Here is a 21,785-nt window from a genome sequence, read left to right as displayed (position 1 = left end):
TAGCTAGAACTTCTAGTATGATATTTAAGAAATATGGAGAGGGAGGACAGCCTTGTCTTGTTCCTGATTTTAGAGGAATTGGCTTAAGTTTCTCTCCATTCAGTTTGATGTTGGCAGTTGGTTTGCTGTATATTGCTCTTATTATGTGTAGGTATGTTCCTGTTATCCCTGACCTCTCCAAGACCTTTATCATGAAAGGGTGTTAAATTTTGTCGAAGGCTTTTTCAGCATCTAGGGAGATAATCATAATGTTTTTCTTTTTCAGTTTGTTTACGTGGTGGATCACGTTGATAGATTTTCATATGTTAAACCTTCCCGGCAATCCAGGTATGAAGCCTACTTGGTCATGGTGGATAATTTCTCTGGTGCATTCTTGAATTTGGTTTGCCAGTATTTTATTGAGTATTTTTGCATCAATGTTCATCAGGGATATTGGTCTGTAGTTTTCTTTCTTATTTGTGTCTTTGTGAGGCTTGGGTACCAAGGTTATTGTGGCCTCATAAAAAGAGTTTGGCAATGAACCTTCTGTTTTTATCTTGTGGAACAGTTTGAGGAGTAGTGGTATTAGTTCTTCCTTGAATGTCTGGTAGAATTCTGCATTGAATCCATCTGGCCCTGGACTTTTTGGTTGGAAGGATTTCCATGATTGCTTCTATTTCATTGCGGGTTATAGGTCTTTTTAAGTTGTTTGTCTGTTCTTGATTTAATTTTGGTAAATAATAGTTATCCACAAATTTGTTCATTTTCTTTGAATTTTCAATTTTTGTGGAATACAGATTTTCAAAGTATGACCTGAAAATTGCCTGGATTTCCTCTGTGTCTGTCATTATGTTCCCTTTTTGTTTCTGATTGTGTTAATTTGCATGTTCTCTCTGCTTTTTCGTTAATTTGGATAAAGTTTTGTCTATCTTGTTGATTTTCCCAAAAAACCAACTCTTCGTTTCATTGATTTTTTGTATTGTTTTCCTGGTTTCTATTTTGTTGATTTCAGCCCTCAAGTTGATTAATTTCTGGTGTCTACTCCTACGGGGTGAATTTGCTTCTCTCTGTTCTAAGGCTTTCAGTTGTGCTGTTAATTCTCTTATGTGACTATCCTCTGTTTTCTTCATATGGGCACTTACTGCAATGAACTTTCCTTGTAGCACTGCTTTCAAGGTGTCCCATAAGTTCAGGTATGTTGTGTTCTCATTCTTGTTGAATATTAGAAAGTCCTTAATTTTTTTCTTTACTTCTTCTTTGACCCAGGAGTAGTGCAATTGTACATTGTGCAGTTTCCATGAGTTTGCAGGTTTTCTGCTATTTGTGTTGTTGTTGAATTCCAATTTTAAAGCATGGTGGTCCGATAAGATACAGGGACTATTCCTATTCTCTTGTATCTGTTGAGGTTTATTATGCCACCTAGTATGTGGTCGATTTTAGAGAAGTTTCAATGTGGAGCAGAGAAGAAGGTCTATTCTTTTGTCTTTGGATGGAATGTTCTATAGATGTCTGTTAACCGCAATTGACACATAACTTCTGTTAGTTCTTTTGTTTCTTTGTTGAGTTTCTGATTTGTGGTCCTGTCTAGTGTTGAGAGTGGTGTATTGAAGTCTCCCACTATAAGTATGTGAGGTTTTATATGAGCTTTGAGTTTTAGTAGTGTTTCTTTTACGAATGTGGGTGACTTTGTATTAGGGGCATAGATGTTCAGAACTGAGACTTTGTGGTGATGGAGATCTCCTGGGCTGAATATGAAATGACTGTCTTCATCTCTATTGATTAACTTTGGTTTGAAGTCTAACATGTTAGAATTTAGAATAGCTATGCCTGCTTGTTTCTTGGTTCCATTTGATTGGAAAATCTTTCCCCAACCCTTTATCCTGAGGTAATGTCTATCTTTGAAGCTTAGATGTGTTTCTTATGCAGGAGAAGAATGGATTCTGTCTTGTATCCATTCTGTTAGCCTGTGTCTTTTTATAGGTGAGTTAAGACCATTAATGTTGAGGGTGAGTAAGGACCTTTGATTGTTGATGTTTGTTTGATTTATGTTTGTTGTTGGCAGTGGTATTGTGAGTTCTGCTTTACCCTTGGTTTCTGTTGTAGTTGGATTATCTGTTGCCTACATTTTTGTGGGCATAATTACCTTCCTTGGGTTTGAGTTTTCCTTCCAATACTTTCTGTAGGGCTGGATTTGTAGAAATGTATTGTGAAAATCTGGTTTTGTCATTAAATATCTTGTTCTCTCCATCTATCGTGATTGAGAGTTTTGCTGGATATAGTAGCCTAGGCTGGCATCCGTGTTCTCTTAATACTTTTAGTACATCTATCCAGGATCTTCTGGCCTTGAGGGTTTCCATGGAGAAGTCAGGTGTAATTTTGATAGGTCTACCTTTCTATGTTACCTATCCTTTTTCCTTCACTGCTCTTAATATTATTTCTTTATTCTGTATGCTAGGTGTTTTGATTATTATATGTCGAGGGGTCTTTTTTCTTTGGTCCAGCCTATTTGGGGTTCGGTATGCTTCTTGTACTTTCATGGGCATGTCCTTCTTCAGATTTGGAAAGTTTTCTTCGATTATTTTATTGAATATATTTTCGGGACCTTTGAGCTAGGCTTCCTCACCTTCCTCTATGCCTATTTTTCTTAGGCTGGCCTTTTCATGGTGTCCCACATTTCCTGGATGTTTTGTGTTAAGGATTTGTTGGATTTATGATTTTCTTTGGTCGATGAATCTATTTCTTCTAGTTTATCTTCTGAGCCTGAGATTCTCTCTTCCATCTCTTGAATTCTGTTGGTTATGCTTTTGACTGTAGTTTCTGATTTTTTGCCTCGTTTTTCTATTTCCAGCATTCGTTCGGTTTATGTTGTCTTTATTTTCTCTATTTCAGTTTTCAAGTCTTGAACTGTTTCCTTCACCTGCTTAATTGCTTTTTCTTGGCTTTTTGTATTTTCCTTAAGGAATTTGTTCATTTCTTCCACTTTTTTATTTGTTTTTTCTTCCATTTCTTTAAGGGATTTTTTTTACAACTTCTTTGAGGACTTCTATCATTTTTTATGATGGTAATTTTTATGTCATTCCCTTCTACTTCCTCTAGTTTGTTGTTGTGTTCCGTTCTAGTTGGTGTAGATTCCCTAGATTCTGGTGGTGTCATGTTTGCCTTTCTGTTGTTAGGTGTTTTCTTGTATTGCTGTCTTCCCATAGCTTCTTCCAGGAGGTGTTGGTGGGGTCTCCCCTTCTCTGTATGGTACTTCCCAATGGGCTTATTTTCGTCAGAGATTCAATATCTGTAGCTCTGTGTGGTCCAAGCTCTCTAGGAGGTTTCTCCACAGACAGGGACCCTGGGATGGGGTCAGGGCTGAGGATCCAGTAGAAGATGCCATTAGCCAATGGCTTTAGTCAATGGCTGGCAGAAGAGGACAAAGTCTGATCTGAAACTTGGGAAGGTTTTGCAGGTTACTTGGATATCACAGGAAACTGGGACTCTCCCGCTGAGGCCTCTTTCTTTAGCAGAGGCCCTGATTTGGGGGTCAAGGATCTTGTCGGCAGGAACTCAGAGTGGATCCGCAGAGATAGGCAGATCTCTGGGAAGGGCCGAGGTGTGCTTCTTGTATGCAGCAGAAGGATGTGTACTTTTTCCTACCCATTCTGTTGAACTGTGTCTATCTATAGATGAATTGAGTTCATTAATATTAAGAGACATTAATGACCAGTGATTTGTAATTTCTCTTATTGTTTAGTTTTGTTGTCATTGTTGGTGGTGTTTGCATGTTTCTCTTCTTTGATGTTTGTTTGTGTGAGGTTATCTATTACTTGTGTTTTTATGGTTGCATCTGACTTTCATGGGTTGGAGTTTTCCTTCTAGTAGTTTCTGTAAGGCTGGATTTATGGATAAGTATTATTTAATCTGGGTTCCTCATGGAATGTATTGTTTTTTCCATCTATGGTGCTTGAAAGCTTTGCTGGGTATAATAATATGGGCTGGAATCTTTGGTGTCTTAGGGTCTGCAGCATGTCTGTCCAGGATCTTTCAGAGTTTCCTTTGAGAAGTCAAGTATAATTCTGATAGGTCTGCCTTTATATGTTACTTGGCCCTTTTCCATTGTTGCTCTTAATATTCTTTCTTTATTATGTATGTTTAGTGTTTTGATATTTAAATTGCAAGGGGATTTATTTGTGGTTCAGTCTTTTGGTATCCGGTAAGCTTCTTATACCTTCATAGGTATATCTTTCTTTAGTTTGGGAAAGATTTCTTCTATGATTTTGTTTTTTGTTTTTTTTTTTTTGTATTTAACATTTTCTTTTAATGCTGAATCTATTTCCTGTGTTGTATCTGCAGCTCCTGAGATTTCCTTTTCCATCTGTTGTACTTTGTTGGTTATGCTTACATCTGTCATTCCTGTTCATTTACCAAGATTTTACATTTCCAGAATCCCCTGGTCTGTATTGTTTTTATTGCTTCTATTTCAATTTTCAAGTCTTGAACTGTTTCCTTCACCTGCTTGTTTGCCTCTATCTCAATTTTCAAGTCACATGCTTATTTGCTTGTCCCCCCCCCCCCCCAGATTTCTTAGCCTTCTTTGAGGGATTTATTGGTTTCTCCAATTTTTTGTCTTTTTCTCCCTTTCTTTAATGGAAGTATTTTATTTCTTCTTTAAGGGCCTCTATCATTCTCATAGTCATTTCCTTCTGCTTTTTCTGTGTTGGGCTGTTCAGATTTTGCTGCTGTATGGCCACTAGTTTCTGGTGGCACCATATTGTTCTTTGTGTTGTTGAATATGTTCTTATACTGCTGTCTCCCTTCTCTTCCTCCAATTGGTACAGATGGGGCCTTTACCTTTGGTGGCCACTCTTCCTCTAGGTGCAGTTGGGGGTCTCTTCCTCTGGGTGCAGTTTGGGCCTTTGGCTCAGTTTGTCACTGGTGCAGAGGGGACGGTTGGTGCAACAGGGTGCTGCTGCTTGGTTACTGGGGGTGCAGTGAATGGGAGAGGGGCAGGGCCTCTCCAGCTGGGATCTCAGACACTCACTTGTCCCTCCAGGTATATGTGGGCCTGGTGTGTCCAGTGGTCTCTGGTGTGCTAAAATGTTCTATTATCAATAAAAGTTTTGGAGTCATATATTGGGGTAAAAACATGATAGACCAAGAAAGCAGAAGAATGGCCAGTTGAACCTCTCTATTGTATCCCATGTCTTCCAAAATGTTTATGACTAATTCTGGTCAGGTAGTCATTGACTCTTCTCCCTAGTTCAAGGTTAGCTTTATTAGCAGTCTCAGAGTGCCACAGTGCAACTAAATATCCCACAACATTTCCCCAATTTTATCTAAATAAAAAGGAAACTTTTACTCTAACATGGTAATATTATATACAGTAAAAACCATCATCAGGTAAGAATTACATTTATAATGTCCAATCCATTTGGGGGGGGGAGATTCAGAGAAGTTACTCTAGTATCTATCATATCTTGATGATTCTAAAGTTTTATAGCTAAATCACTTTCTATCATAACTTGTATTACATTTTTAGACCTTAAAACATTTTCTTAGATTAAAACCTTAAGCCTTTATATCTCTCAACCTTGTAGACTTTACATCTCTCTTGCAATTTTCTTAATGCAGAGACAAAGAAAGCAGTATAAATATCTAGACTACAGTCCCATCAGAGACCTAAGGTGGATAAAATATTATCTGAGTAAACAGGAAACACAGAGCAAACAACTTCCCAAACTATAGAAATGACAGAGACTTATAGCTGCCTGGACAGTCACCCAAGGTTCTTCTGCAACATTGGGACATTCAATTTTGGCCTACAGGCCTAAAATATCTGACAGACTTTTCTGTAAAGCACAACTTTTGAAGGACTGTTTTACCTTTTCTTAACAAATTTCACCAGCTGTCGTCTTTTGGTTCCTGCTTGTCCAATTTGGACAGAATACAGTCATCAGTCAAGGCAAGAACAGTTTATTGACCAATGGTTAGTTTTGCCATATAGGAAAAAAAAACTATATGTGGAGGTTCTTCAATGCTCATCATCTCTGAAGTAGAATGATGCTGTGAAGATCAGACAAACCTCACTATCATGAAAAACCGTATAATATTAAAACATCTTCACTGCCATATTCTTAGATCTCAGAAGTGTTTGAAGATATCTATCTAAAATCTATCTCTGACCTTGAAAACATACCTAACATGCCTGAAAGTTTGTTATAAATGATTAACTACTAATCTGCATTTATTAATTATCCTAAATAATTTATAATAATAGATTTAAAGGACTGAACTTCACAGTATATTTTAAAAGGTTCTGCATAGATACAATATCTTAAACAAAAAATAGAAATATATATACAGTATGTTATAACAAAAATAAACTTAAATTTGTATCAGTATATAAAAATTCATACAAATGTAAAATATTTGAGATTAGTAGTTGTTTTTTAGTTTAAAAGCAGATTCAATAATCTGTCCTTTTAACTTATCATTCCTATATCCCACTATTTTCTTTTCAGAATGAGATTCTCCAAATCTAACCTCCTTTGCTTAATTCCATTCCTTAGCCTAACCAAAAACAGCTTGCAACTAATCCCTGTAAGCAATCACAAACATCCATAATCCACCAAACAACTAAAACTCACCCACTCTACCTTTTGGAAATGTGGGCATTGTGTGCTTAAAATTACTTCCTGTTGTCTCAGGCTGATATCATCTTTAGGGGACACTGAGAAAATTGAGATAATGGTCAAGTCCTGGAAGAAATAGCTGTTGTAGCTGGACAAAGCAGCCTTTTAGACTACAGCCAGGATTTCTGAATCTTCTTCGAATTCCCCATGACAGCGCCCCTTACCAGCAGGAAGTAGTTTGGAAAGAACAACGCCCAAATTCCCAAATATTGTCTATAAATGTTTGTTTTCATTTAAATGGACTTTGTTATATAAAATAAATTTAAAAAAATTAAAAAAAAAAAGAAATAGCTGTTGTTCAAGCTTGCTCTGATGGGGAAATTAAGGGCTTATTTGAAGTCCTGGCTGGAGTAGACCTTGATGCTAAACTATCTTAGCTGACCACTTTGAAGCTGTCCAGGGCCATTTGTAGTATAAAGTAGATCTTGTGTTGGTTTTTGCCAGCTTAGTGACAGTATCATAATCTAGGTGGATCTGTCCTTGAAGGGTCCCTCTATCTTCTTAGAAGCCTCAAGGGTCACTGCTAGGAATTATCATGGTTCACTGCAGAAAACTTAAACTATTTTAAATATCATATGCAGCAGATCTCCAAGAGGTTAAAGGACCAAAATCTATTAATCTGGGGTACACAAATTTAGTTCCTAGTTAGCTGCTTCAGGCTCAAGCCTGAAATTATATACAGGTAGCTAGATGAAACTTATTTCTAGAATTAGTTTCTACCCTTTATGACCATTAGTATCATGACAGAAAGTTTATATATAGGTCTATAATAATTTTATGAATTTTGAGATAATAGTTATACCTTAAGAAAAGTATTAAAGAAGCAAATGGAAAGCAAAGAATGATGAAGTTAAATGCAATTGATTTGTCTCATAGATTTTGTTTTCTTCTGTCCCATACTAGGTGGCTCTTCTGACATGAGAGAGTGATTCAGTATTTCCCTTTAACAAAATGCATGGATTGAGAGAAGAAGAGAGTCATGTTTCAACTCAAAAGGCAGCTTTCATTTGTAATCAAACTGGGACCACAAAGAGTCTATTTGTTTTACATATTTGTAAAGAACAGCATAAGTAAACATTTGAAAAGATTTGTGAAATTCTATCCTGCTGGAAGTGTGCTATTCCATTAGACCAATTAACAAGAGTTAATTAGGAAATTTTTTCTTGATGATTTGTCTTTCTTCTTCCAATATCTCATTTATCCAGTGGTCTTCAGATTCCTTAGTTGGATGCCTTCATTCTTCTGAAAAGGCAAAACAAAGAAAAAAAAGCAAAAACAAATAAACAAAAACCCTGTTGTAACACAAAAAATAAATGACCCAGAGACAGATATTGGGGTTCAAATTTCAAGCTGAAGATTAGAAAAGCAAAGTAGTGAGCCACTAGCTCTTACTGCTACCTTAGGCTGAATGGGCTGATCCTGCTGCCTTGCCCTAGTGTGTCTGTAGAATTCTGAGACTGAATGCCTTCCTATCCTCAATGTTGCTGGAGAATGAATGCCTGATACTGAGGCCTTGCTACTGCCTTATATACCTCACTAATGTTGGGGTTAAAGGTGCATGATCCCAGGTGCTGAGATCATCTTTGTGTGAACTGTTCCTCTTTAGGAACGGATCAATCTTGTGTAGATCTGGTAGCCTTGGACTCACACAGATCCATGTACCTCATAATCCCTAGTCGCAGGATTAAAGATGTGTACCATCACATCCTAGCTTCTGGCTGCTGGAATTAAAGTGTATGCCTGGTTTGTATGGCTTGTGACTAACTTTGCTTTCTGAATCCTCAGGCAAGCTTTACCAAATCATAGATAATATATCACCACACCTTGCCTAAACCCTATCTCTGGGGAGTTCCCCTTTTTGTCAAGTTATATCTGATCAAATGAAAAGCATTTGTTAGTCTTATAAGTTAGTTTATATTGAATGTTCACATTGTTTTATGAACTATCACCTTTCCTAATTAAGAAATCTCTCATTTTCTATCCCTAAATCAGCTTTCTTTTGAGAATAGACACTTCTTTTTATATATCAAGGCTACATTACATTAGTTAGAAAACAATTTTTACAAGTTTTGTTTTCCCGATATGAATATTCCATGTATGTGCAATATTAAAACAATACATTTTTTAATCTGCCATTGTCAATTATTGCTGCAGATTTGTCTACAAATATTAGAAAACATGTACCTGTGGTGACTCATGTTTTATTAAAGCTTGCCTGAGAATTCAGAAAGCAAAGTCAGTCACAAGCCATAGAAGCCAGACATGCACCTTTAATCCCAACAGCCAGAAACTAGAAGGTAGTGGTACACACCTTTAATACTAGGAATCAGGATTAAGATGTATATAGATTTCTCTGAGTTCAAGATACCCAGGGATAGATAAATGAGATTGAATCCAGTCTAAAAGAGTAACAGATCACATGTCCTTAATCCCAGCACTAGAGAGATATAAAAGATAGAAGCAGGGTCTTTAGTGTTCACTAAGATGCATTCATTTTCCAGCCACACTGGAGTAGGAGTCATTGATTATCTAGCCACACTGAAGATAGGAAGGCTTAGTATCAAGGAGTATAGGAAGACATTAAAGTCTTAGGATTCTCTAGCCACACTGAGGAGAGGCAGCATTTTGAGACTTGGTAAAGAGCATGTGGATCAGCCCTTTCAGACCGAGTTTGAGGTAAGAGTTAGTGGCCTGCTGCTTTACTTTTCTAATATTCAATATGAAGTTTGAACCCCAATATCAGTCTTTGGGTTATTTATTTATTCATGTTACATATACCAACATAAGGATTCTTGTTTTTACTTCTATTCTGCTTTGGAGGGTTTGTGCACAATGTGTGCAATCTTGTTTAGTGATATGAGTTTCATCCATTTTAATTTTTTGAGTGGTAGTAATATATTATCACTAATGATCTTTAATTCACTCATGTGCACTTAGCAAAACTTACGCATCACATTTTGCATATTTTGTTTTTTTTTTGATAAAATTATTTTTTGGAGATCACAATATCTGAAATCTTTAGGAATATATTTCATTAAAAAGGCCAACACATAGATTATTGATACAATCAAGGATGCTGGTCAAATATATTTATTATCTACTATAAGATAAATATGCCATGAATACAATGAGCACTGTTATACATACATAAAACATAATCATACACAAGAAGGCTTTATAGAGTTTGATAAGCTGCTTAGTGTGATACATGTTATGATGAATAGATTGTTTTTCTGTATTGCAGAAAGATGTTGTCTTTCATATGTCCTATTGGTGAAAACCAATCCTGCCCCTGGCAAACTTAAAAATAAACAGTGCCAGCATAATCTCACATATGGCAATAAGTGAGTCTTTAAAGTCTTTGAAAACCCAACAAACATGAATTTTGGCAAATAAAAAATAGTCTTTTCATAAGAAAAATTTTCTTTCAAGGAACTTATTTAGAGCAACTTTGACATCTTTATTCCTCACACTATAGATCAAGGGGTTCATCATGGGCACAACAATTGTATAAAATACAGATGACACTTTCCCTTGGTCCATAGAGCTGACTGATGGTGGCTGCAGGTACATGAATGCAAGGGAACCAAAGAAGAGAGCAACAGCTGAGATGTGGGAGCTGCAGGTGCTGAAGGCTTTTGACCTGCCCTCAGTGGATTTCATCCGAAGGATGCTAACAATGATGAAAACATAAGAGCTTAGGATAGTCAGAGTTGGAACAAAGATGTTAAAAACACTGAAACACAGAACTACTATTTCATTAATAAAAGTATCAGAACAAGAGAGCTCCAAGAGTGGAAAAAGATCACAGAAGTAATGGTTTATTATATCAACCTTACAGAAATGAACTCTTAACATGCAGACTGTGTGAACGGTGGCACCAATAAAAGCCAGACCATACACCCCAAATATCATCCAGGAACAGACTTGATAGGACATCATAGCATTATAAACCAGTGGGTTACAGACTGCAACATAGCGGTCATATGCCATTGCAGCCAACATGTGACACTCTGCAATAGCAAAAACAAGGAAACAGTAGAGCTGAGTCATGCATTCAGGGTAGGAGATGATGTTCTTCTGTGTCACAAAGTTCATCAGCATTTTTGGGGTAATGACAGTGGAATGGCAGAGGTCAATGAAGGACAGACTGCTGAGAAAGACATACATGGGTGTGTGCAAGTGAGAACTGAATTGTATCAGGGTGATCATACCCAGATTTCCCACCACTGTGACCACATAGATTCCTAGAAAGAGGATGAAGAGGGGCAGCTGGAACTCTGGATTTTCTGTTAACCCAGCAATAATGAATTCAGTCACTCTGGAAAGATTTCCTTGTAACATTTTCTTCTGGAAGTTCTATGTAGAAAGAGATGCAAAAAATGAGAGATGTATCCATAATTTTACCACTTACTGAGCTGTGAAACAGAATTTCAAGCCTTCCTTTTGCCAGGCATCTTCAATTTTATGACAGCAACTCTTAATATGTTAGCTCTCTAAGACTTTAGCCTTTCCAACACATGACACTTGTAATTAAATGTAAGATACACCTGCCCCTGACAAACAAGAGCTATGAAAATGCCAGTACTCAGTCCATGGACAACCAAGGAGAGATCTGCTGTATTCAGCAGAGTCTGCTAAGGACCTCCCATGACTTATTTGTAGTTCTCCTAGTCACTCTACAGAACAAAACATTTTACTTTTACAATAAGAGCAACATCCACACAAAGACAAAAGACCACCAGGCACACATACGCAATCCATCCTATACTTAATGATGGTAATCTAAAGGTTTTTTTTCCCCATAAGGTAATGGATACTATAAGTTAAATTCTCTCTTTAACTAACATTATCCTAAATGTTAAGGCAGTCAGGTAAGAACACAAAACAAAAAACATTGAATTTGAAAGTCAATAATAAAACTTTCTTTATGTGTATATGAATTAATTTTGTATATATAAAATTCCATAAAATCTTTATGAAAAAACCCTGTAATTTATTTAAAATGCCATCATGCAGCCATAAAAATCCATTTAAAATATCATGGAAAATATTAAATCATGTAGGAATAAAATAAAGATGTATAAGGTGTTGAACTTGGAATTAACATTGTCAAAGGAATAAATCATTACATTCATGAAGAGACATACCATCTCCATGAATCACAAGATTTAACATTGTGAAATGGCAATACTTTCCAAACTAGTCTGAAAGTTTGGTGTTATCCTATTGAAAATCCAACATATTTTTATTGCCAATAATGACATACTGATCATTAGTTCTCCACAATATACAGACATCTGGGAATAATCAGAACAAACCTGAAGGCGGAGAATAAAATTGGAAGTATCAAGCTCCTCAATTGAAAATATGCTTGTAATATGCTCATAATACAAATATGGCATGAAATAAAAGGAAATTGGCAATTTGCAAATAAGTCTGCAAATTATTGAAATTATATATTTAATAATACTTCAGTATAGGAACAATGGTTTTCCAATACATGGGCAATAGTTTCCATTACATTTTAAATAATTAAAATGCACCTCTTCATATGAAAAAGTTAATGAAAATGGATACTATATATAAGTATTTTATCTAAAAATAATAACATTTGAAAAAACTACAATACTAGAATTCATGCCCATGAAATTGGTAAGTTTCTTGGATAAGTTGTCACAATCAAAGGTACAATAATAAGTAAGTATGTAAACAAATAAATTAATGGACATATAATAATCTGTGTCTTAAATGATGTCATAGACAGATGAAAATTAGCACACTAAATGGTAAACACACCTCAAATAATATATCTTAGGGAGAACTATTGATAGGAAAAGGACTTTTATATCTGACTGACTAAGAGAATAAATAACTTAGTCATAAAAGGCAGATGATTTGAAGAATGATCCTTTTAGTGGAGATAGACAAATCCCCAATAAACACCTGAAAGTATGTGTACCAAGAATATTTTAATAAAAACCACTGAGAGACAAAATTTCACATTGATTGGCGGGGATAAGATAAAATGGTAAGTGCTCACAGGGATGGAAAGAATTACAACATCATATTACCGGTGAGGTTATAAAATGGCACAAAAGTTTCAGAAACCAGTTTTAGAAACCTTCAAAATGTAAACCAAAGATATATCGACAATCCAAGGACTTTCAGTACTTGAGACAAATCTATACACATTAAAAACATACTGACACAAAAAGTCACACAAAAGTATCTGGAGTAGCATTGCTTAACAATCACCACTAGATGGAAGGTCTTACTGCCCAAACTTGTTTTCTTCTAACTCTCCTGCTGGTTACCTCCTACAGAGAAAAATCATCCTCATTATGGATCAATTATAAACTTTTCTATGAAAGCTTAAGAATATCTAGAAATTGGTTTTATTAACTTAAAAATCACACTCAGAAATGAGAGTATACTAGTTTCTATGAAAGTTGTTTTGTTTATTTTAGCAAGTCTCCTAGTTATCACTATTAAAGATAAGGATGACTGCCTCAACAAGGAAAACAGAAATAGACATGCTGATGTGGATGGAGGAAGGCTTATGAGCCTTTGACACTATGCAAAGGGTTATTATGAGAATGCTGAAAGTGGGAGACCTTGTTTTCTTCAGGGAAGAACACACCAATTGGTATGATTGTATAATTTTATTATAAAATCATATAATTATAACATAAAATTATAAGTATAAAATATATAATTACAAAATACATAAGTATTATAATTATAAAATACATATTTATGACATATAAATGTATTATAATTATAAAAATTAAAAATTGATATATTATAATCTTAAAAATGAAGTAAAAGTAAAGATAATGAGTTTCAATGTTAATACACTTGTTTCATAACTCCCAGATTACAAGTGTTTGAAATTTCTACCATGGATTAAAGCTGGATTTCAACAACAAAAAGTACAGAAAGCCTACAAACTCATGGGAAAGGAATAACTCTACTTAATTACCACTGGGGCAAGAAAGAAATAAAGAAGCTAAAGTCTTCCTAGAATTCAATGAAACTGAATGCACACACACCCAAATTTGTGGGTACACAATGAAAGTCATCCTAATAGGAAGGTTCATGGTACTAAATGCCTACATAAAAAACTTGGAAAGATCTCATACTAGTGACATAACAACACACCTGAAAGATCTAGAACAAGAAGAATCAAATACACCAAAGAGGAGTAGAAGGCAAGAAATAATCAACATGAAGTTCAAAATCAATAAAAAAGTGAGAACAATACACAGAATCAATGGAACAAGGAGTTGGTGCTTTGAGAAAATCAGCAAAATAGACAAACCATTATCCAAACTAACTAAATGGCAGAGACAAAATATCCAGATCAACAAAATCAGAAACAAAAAAGGAGACAAAACAACAGACATTGGAGAAATCTAGGGAATCATTAGGTCATACTTCAAAAACCTGTACTCCATAAAATTGGAAATTTACTCATCAATTAAAATTGTTGAGATGTGGGAACTTTGAAAGACAAAAGTAACAGGTTCATCAATTAATATTGTCATGAAAGTGAGTTCACTATCTGTTCTAGTTTGCTCTTCTGTGATAAATACTCTGATCAATAGCAATTTTAGGTAGAAAGAGTTTATTTCAACTCATATTTATAGGTCATAATCTACCATTGAGGGAAATAAGTGCAGAAACATAAGCAGTAACTAAAGCAAAAACATGAAGAATGCTGTATATTGGCTTGCTTACTGATTAATGCTCAACTAACTTTCTTATATAACTCCAGGGGTGGTGCTCTCCAAGGTGTGCTAAATCTTCACACATTAATTCTCTATCCTTGTCATATCTTGTCTTTCATACCTTATGATAGGTCAATTTTTCCAAGGTGTTACTTCAATTGAGCTTTCTTTCCAGGTAACTCTAGATTGTGTCCAATTGATAACAAAAAAAAAATTAACTAAGCACTTCACTTCCAAATCAAAGAAAATATGCCATTGTTAAACCTTTCTTTGGCCCCACAGTCTCAGCTTAATATTATAATGCAAAAATACCATAAGTCTCCCAGTCTTAAAAAAAATGTTTGACACTTTAAAAGTGTCTTTTAAAATACAAAGTTTCCTAACTGGATGACCCTGCAAAGTTTAAAACAAATAAATACTTTCTTATTCTAAAAGTGAAGATTTATACTTAAGCAAATCCACATTCTTGCAGCGTGAATATAAATCTGGCTAAATTGTAACATAAATAACATAAACCAAGAGACAGATGTTGGGGTTCAAGCTGAAGATCAGAAAAGCAAAGCAGCTAAGTCATGAGAGAACTCTTACCGCTACCAAAGCTGGGATATCCTGTCCTCAATGTGACTGGAGATTAATTTCCAGAATATCAAATGCCTGCTCATATCATATATACCTCCCTAGTGATATCTATTTCCCCTTTAGACTGATTCACTCTTATGTAGTCCTGGGTGGCTTTGAACTCACAGAGATACAGTTGCCTCTGTCTCCTGAGTCTTGGGATTAAAGATGTGTGCCACACTGTCCAGCTTCTATGGCTGTGGGTAAATTTGCATTCTAATCTCAATGAAAGCTTTATTAGATTATAAACAATAAATTACCATAATCAACATTCAACATCTGGAACCCATTCATGTTTTTCAGGGCAACAGAGTCTTGAACTACCATAATTCCCTAGATCTGCATCCATTGAAGACACAAGACACGGCTTTGTCAGTTGTTACAACATCTTTTTTTTTTTTTTTTTTTTTTTTTTTTTTCAAGACAGGGTTTCTCTGTGGTTTTGAAGGCTGACCTGGAACTAGCTCTTGTATACCAGGCTGATCTCAAACTCACAGAGATCCACCTGCTTCTGCCTTCCTAGTGCTGGGGTTAAATGTGTGTGCTACCACTGCCCAGGTACAGCATCTTTTTGTAAAACTCAGTGAATTTATTTATTTTTAATTATTTCTTTTATTAATTGAGATTATAATTATACATACATTATTTCCTCTTTCTCATTCCTCCTTCTAAACCCCCAATATAACCCTCCTTGCTCTCTTTCCAATTGTAGCATCTTTTTCCATTAGTTGTTGTAATATATATTATATCTATCTATATATACTTTATATGCATATACATCAACTATATATATATATATATATGTATATTGTGCACACATACATATTAGCCTTTTTTTAATTAATTTTGGAGATGAATTCCTATAAGCAGTACCAAAATGTAAGAGGAAATTTTTCCTTTAGCTTTTAGTGCATAATACCATATGTTAAATATAGGTATTATACACAGCATTTTATAGCTCAATTCATCTGTCATTACTAAGGATTTATAACCACTGAACAAGTCAACATATTCTCTTTCAGCTTCTGTTCTTTGGCAATCATTATCATATTATCTATTTTATGGATTTGACCATTATAGTTACCATATATAAATAGAACCAGTTAGTTATCTTTTTTTTTTTTTTGTGACTGCCTTATTTCACTTAACATAGTATCCTCCAGTGTCACTCAAAGTTTTTGAAACTAAAAGGAATATAGTGATGGCTTAGAGCCCTTGTGAGCCTGGTAAAGTGCATCTAGAACTTTGGTTTCATTATTATTATTTGATAGATTAAAAAATAAAGGTTTAGGCTAGCATACAAAATTGTTTAGTCACTGCATCTAAAACTATGTACTTCATCTTTCTTTGTTCTTATTTGTTCTCAGTCCACAATCCATGGTACCTAAGGTATCTTGATGGTTTTTGCTAAACCTTCTGAATTTATTTTGTATAAGTGATAATTATGCATCATATATGAAAATGAAAAATAATAATCTATAGCTATGTAAACTTAGTATAGTATGTAAGACTACTCAGAGACTAAATAATCTTGACTAATTACTTCCCAAGATCTTATATTTTAATTTTCACACAGAATATCTATACAAATTTACATACCATATAGAATTTGTTACAAAATTGTAATAAATACATCTATAATGATATTACCAAGCAATATTGTTTGGCTGTGAATGGGGACTTGCAAAAGTTTGATAATAATAAGCAGAAAATATTTTATAGGTATAAAGTCTGTGCTCATTAAAATGTTATAATCTATAAGGAGAGAGAAAGGTAGTTTATGGAATGCATATAATGAGTGAGCAGTGATACAGGAATACAGCTGCTATGGTGTTTAGTCAAGAATGGGGCCAATGAAGGATTTTCAAGAGTAATGTAGTTTAGAAGGATAAAAAGAAGTAATGTATATTTATACAATATTAATTTTAGATTTATAAACATCAAAGCATACTGAATTTTAAAATTATTGATTAAGAGAATGAATACAAATGAGGAAAGTAATGGGAAGTCATGAGTAGACATTGGCAAATTATTTACTATATAAGTTTTATAGTTTATGGCAGGGTTTATACACTGATGTTATTTATAAAAACTGAAGAATTGTTTGAAAGTAACTTACCTATATGATTTTTAGTAAAAAAATAAGAGTTTCTGGGGTTAGTTTTTTGTATGTCATCTCAGAGGAAATAGCTATAGCCACTGAAATCCATTGTATAAAATAAAATTCCATACAAGCATGAAAAATGCCTGAGAGAAAGCTTTGTTCCAAAAACATGAGTGGTATTGTTGGATAGCATTTGAAAATTTCTGTAATGTCTGATGTAGAGTTCATGGTGGTTGTCTAACATTCTGAAGTTAAGAGATTACAGAACAAATTAATTTTAGTTGCTCACCTTCCTACTTGGAGACTTCCATCCCAGTAACATATGAATTCTACACTGAGTTTTCTTAAATGAAGCACCTCTTCACATAATTGGTATGAGTAATTAAAAATAAAATCTGACACATTTTTATTTGTGGGCTCAGATCATAAATCCTATGTTGTTAGTAGTTTGCGTTTCTATTATAAATCCAATGCCATGAGTCTCTTGTATCTTCCTAAGGCACTTACCAAAATGACACTGTTTTCACAGACATTTGGTATATAAAAGTTGTCATAAAAGTTTGTAGAAGGAAAATCCTCAAGGATTTTTTTTCCCACTGGGAAAGAGATGCTGAGGGAAAAATCAATTAATATTTCCTATATGATGCTTTGTTTGATACTTTCTTTTTGTTCCCCTTGAGTATAATTTTCTGTGTGTGAAAATAGTATCAGTCATTGCATTTGGGGCTAGAAACTGAGGTCTAATGATGTTATAGGGTGCCTTCTACATTAGACTACATCTATTTAATGTTTGAGCAAACAACAATGATTTGTAATCATTATCAAAAGCTGTTTCTTATATGTTCCCTTATTATTTCAGGGGCAATACATTGTTTCATGGATGGGGATGATCATGTTGACCTTAGCGACTTTGGCAATGAGTAGAGATTGCAGGAATATGGACAAAATAAATATTGCATCTGTTTCATTTAATATATTTTTAATGGAATGATTTTTCAAAAGGTTATAGATGGAAGATTCTAGGACCACTATAAGCAAAGAGGAGGAATGGATCAGTAAAATTAAAGGGAATGGACAATGGTGGCTTCTTTTCATTTTATGTGGAAGTTACAGATAAGCAATGGAAACTTCCAATCTAAACCATCTGGAAATAATCCAGAGTAAAATGCATTATATTACTGACTTTTAGCTTACAACAGACACATCTATGTGTATTGTAGTTAGGTAATTATATATTTATCGCTATAAGGGCTTAGTATACACATATGACTACTTGTGTTTATACTAGTGTGTTTAGAGAATTAGGATCAATGGCATGAAAGTAGCTATGAGCACACCCAGTTTCCAAGTGTGTAACATGTTTATAATACTGTTACTCAACAAATGTATCAAGAGCTGATAGGAGAAATGGTTAATATTATTTCTGGGAAAGAAAATTAGAGAATGTTTACCACTAGAAAACAATGTAATGTTAGATTTCTGGGAGTATATGAAAGGGGCATCCCCACATCTAAACAAGTTAAGCAAAATAAATAAATATATAAATAAAAATAAAATGCAGTTTAAAGTAGAATATAAATGAAAATAGAATCATTCATCTATAGTCCTCAGTGATTTAAAGAAGTGATTAAACAAGTATATAGCATTAAGAGACAAATTTATAATATTCAAAAATTCCAAGAAAATAAATCCTTAAGAGTGGGTTGCACTTTTGATATGATATGCCTTTTGATGTGATATCATGAGAACTTCACATTTCTTCTGGGGCCTTTTTATTAACAGGAAGATAATAATCATATATCCTCCCTCAAATCACATGGTTAAACACACTGCCTGATGTCCAGTGACACCTACAAATACCTAATTAGTATGCTTAACTGTGCACATGTTCATGAATAGGAAAGGCAGTTCTAGAATTGTGAGTTTTAGAGACAAGAATAATAGGAGGAATCCTTCAAGGCAGGGAGGAAAGAATTTGATGATGATATAAATGAAGAAAGCAGAGTAGTGGACTAGAACAGCTTAAATGGGTTGGGAGAGAGGAGCACAGGGAAAACGAGAGAATATGGGCAAAGGACACCAAAGATTTTGTGAACTAAACGTGTGTAAACCTTCTACTACAGAAGGTTCCTAAATATAAGCATATACACATATTCTTGCTTGCTTAACACAGATTGTTTCCAGGATTTAAATCCAAAAGACATCAGAAAGTAACAATGGCCTGTCATCTACAATAGGACACAAAATAAAAAGAAAATACCTAGCTTACAAGAATCACAAAGCTATTCTAGAAAGGGAAAAAAAAAAACTCACAACATTTTGAGAAAGAAAAAAAAAAATGTATGCTGAATTCAAGCCCATGGGAAACCTGCCCCTTTATTAATGGAGACAGGAGGAGTGGGTGGATGGGGTGGATTATAGATGGCAGTCAGGGAGGCAGAGAGAACTAGAGGAGAAGAGGGAGGGGAAACCTTGGTCTGTATGTAAAATGAAGGAAAAATATGTTAACTAAATAAAAATTTCATGAGAAACCTTTTTTCGTACAACTTCTTTAGAGCAAGTTTAACATCCTTATTTCTCAGGCTGTAGATCATAGGATTCAGCATGGGAACTACAATAGTATAAAAGACAGAGGACACTTTCCCTTGGTCCATGGAGCTGACTGATGATGGCTGCAGGTACATAAATGCAGCAGACCCAAAGAAGACAGCAACAGCTGCTATGTGTGAGCTGCAAGTGCTGAAGGCTTTGGACCTGCCTTCAGAAGATTTAATTCGGAGGATGCTGGCAATGATGAAGATATAAGAGCTCAGGATAGTCAGTGTAGGGAAAAGGATATTAAAAGCACTGAAACACAGAACTACTACTTCATTGATAAAAGTGCTGGAGCATGAGAGCTCCAGTAATGGAAAAAGATCACAGAAGTAATGGTTTATTATGTCAGCCTTACAGAAATGCACTCTTAGCATGCAGACTGTATGAGCTGTGGCACCAATCAAACCCATGCTATATACCCCAATTATCATCCAGGAACAAACTTGATATGACATCATAGCATTGTAAAGCAATGGGTTACAGATGGCCACATAACGGTCATATGCCATTGCTGCCAACATGTGACACTCTGATATAACAAAAACCAGAAAAAAATAGAGTTGAGTCATGCATTCAGGGTAGGAGATGACATTCTTCACTGTCACAAAGTTCACCAGCATTTTGGGGGTAACGACAGTGGAATGGCAGAGGTCAATGAAGGACAGACTGCTGAGGAAGAAGTACATGGGGGTGTGCAGGTGGGAGCTGAGCAGGATCAGAGTGATCATAGCCAGGTTCCCCAGCATTGTTACTGCATAGATCCCAAGGAAGAGCAAGAAAAGGGAAAGCTGCAGTTCTGGTGCATCTGTTAATCCAGCAAGGATAAACTCGGTTACTGTGGAGTGGTTTCTGGCTATCATTTCCTCTGGAAATTCTCTGTAGGAAAGGAAAAAAAGGTTAAGTAGGTAATTCCGGTCCTATCACATAATGAGATGAGAAACTGAGTTCAAGCACGATCTCCAAGTTTGATGGCTACTACTTATCAGTCTGGGCATTCAACTTTCAAAAATATAATATTTGGAAGTAGGTAAGTAGAAGAAATACCTATCACTATTCATGATTGACATTATGAGAATCCATTAGTAACCATTCCACCAACAACCAAAGAGAGATCCAACGGTTTTAATGGAGTTTTCTAAGAATTTTGCAAGCCTATTTTGTAATTCTCCCAGTCTATGTACAGAAAAAGTGCTTTTCTATGTTACCATCACAGTAATACCCAAACACACACACAGTCAGTTTATACATTTAATGTCAATTGCTGCAAGAATTTCCATAAGTAGTAAACAATATAACTTGTACACTATGCACCTGTATTTTATAATGTAATAGAGGGTCAACTTATGGCAACCAAGCAAGAAAATGAAAACAAAAATGTCATCTTAATTGGATGGTCAGTAAGTAATAAAACCACTTTTACATGTAATGAGTTGATATTATATGCAAAATTGAAAAAATATCTGGGAAAGAATTATAAATTTAATTCATGATTCTCAATAAAACAGGAATAAATTACTTAAAAAATAAAAATTGTTTTACCTACAGGTATAAGCATGGTTGAAAAAAATAAAGCTTTGCATAAATGGAAGGACATTCAAGGATAACCCATGCTCATGAATCAAAACATTCAATGTTGTGAAAATAGCAATGATTCCTAAACTGACATGCAAGCACAAATAAATTCTTATAAAAAAACTCAAGTTTTTTTCTGGTATGCAATGATTATAAAACCCCTACAAATATATAAAGGACATGGAAAAATGAGAAGAAATGTTAACAAGATAAAATAAAATTGACTTTTTTTGAGGCAGGATCTAATGAATTGGCCCTTGCTAGCCTGGAACTAACTATGTAGATGAGGCTGGCATTTTAAATTAAGAGACCCACCTGCTTCTGCCTCTGTGATCTAAGGCATGTTACCATATCTGGTTAAAATGGGAGGTTTTGAATTTTTTAATTTGAAAACTTACTACAATGTTTCTGAACTTTTGTAATACAGGTGAACAGATAAAGTAAAAGAAATTGACAATCAATAAAAATTACATGCATTGATAATTAAAGTATTTTAAATATTTTAAA

At 34.8% G+C, this 21,785-nt stretch overlaps 2 protein-coding genes across 2 annotated transcripts; both read right to left on the bottom strand.

Moving 5' to 3' along the window:
- Window positions 1-10,064: 10,064 nt before the first annotated feature.
- Window positions 10,065-11,039, bottom strand: LOC127231336 (olfactory receptor 150). The gene has a single exon (XM_051196880.1). The coding sequence runs from the start codon at window positions 10,998-11,000 to the stop codon at window positions 10,065-10,067; it is 936 nt and encodes a 311-aa protein (XP_051052837.1). The 5' UTR covers window positions 11,001-11,039.
- Window positions 11,040-19,615: 8,576 nt separating this feature from the next.
- On the bottom strand, window positions 19,616-20,566 carry LOC127231391 (olfactory receptor 150). The gene has a single exon (XM_051196920.1). It carries the CDS (start codon window positions 20,564-20,566, stop codon window positions 19,616-19,618), a length of 951 nt encoding a protein of 316 aa, XP_051052877.1.
- Window positions 20,567-21,785: the final 1,219 nt, after the last annotated feature.

The sequence above is a fragment of the Phodopus roborovskii genome, unplaced genomic scaffold (genome assembly GCF_943737965.1).
Source record: "Phodopus roborovskii unplaced genomic scaffold, PHOROB, whole genome shotgun sequence".
In the NCBI taxonomy this organism is placed as follows: Eukaryota; Metazoa; Chordata; class Mammalia; order Rodentia; family Cricetidae; genus Phodopus; species Phodopus roborovskii.
Note: the sequence above shows the minus strand (reverse complement) of the source record. Positions and strands in the feature narration are given on the sequence as shown.

What these genes read in the sequence shown, in the direction of transcription:
- LOC127231336 (XM_051196880.1), bottom strand. Translation starts at nt 11,000, where the DNA reads ATGTTACAAGGAAATCTTTCCAGAGTGACTGAATTCATTATTGCTGGG.
- LOC127231391 (XM_051196920.1), bottom strand. Translation starts at nt 20,566, where the DNA reads ATGATAGCCAGAAACCACTCCACAGTAACCGAGTTTATCCTTGCTGGA.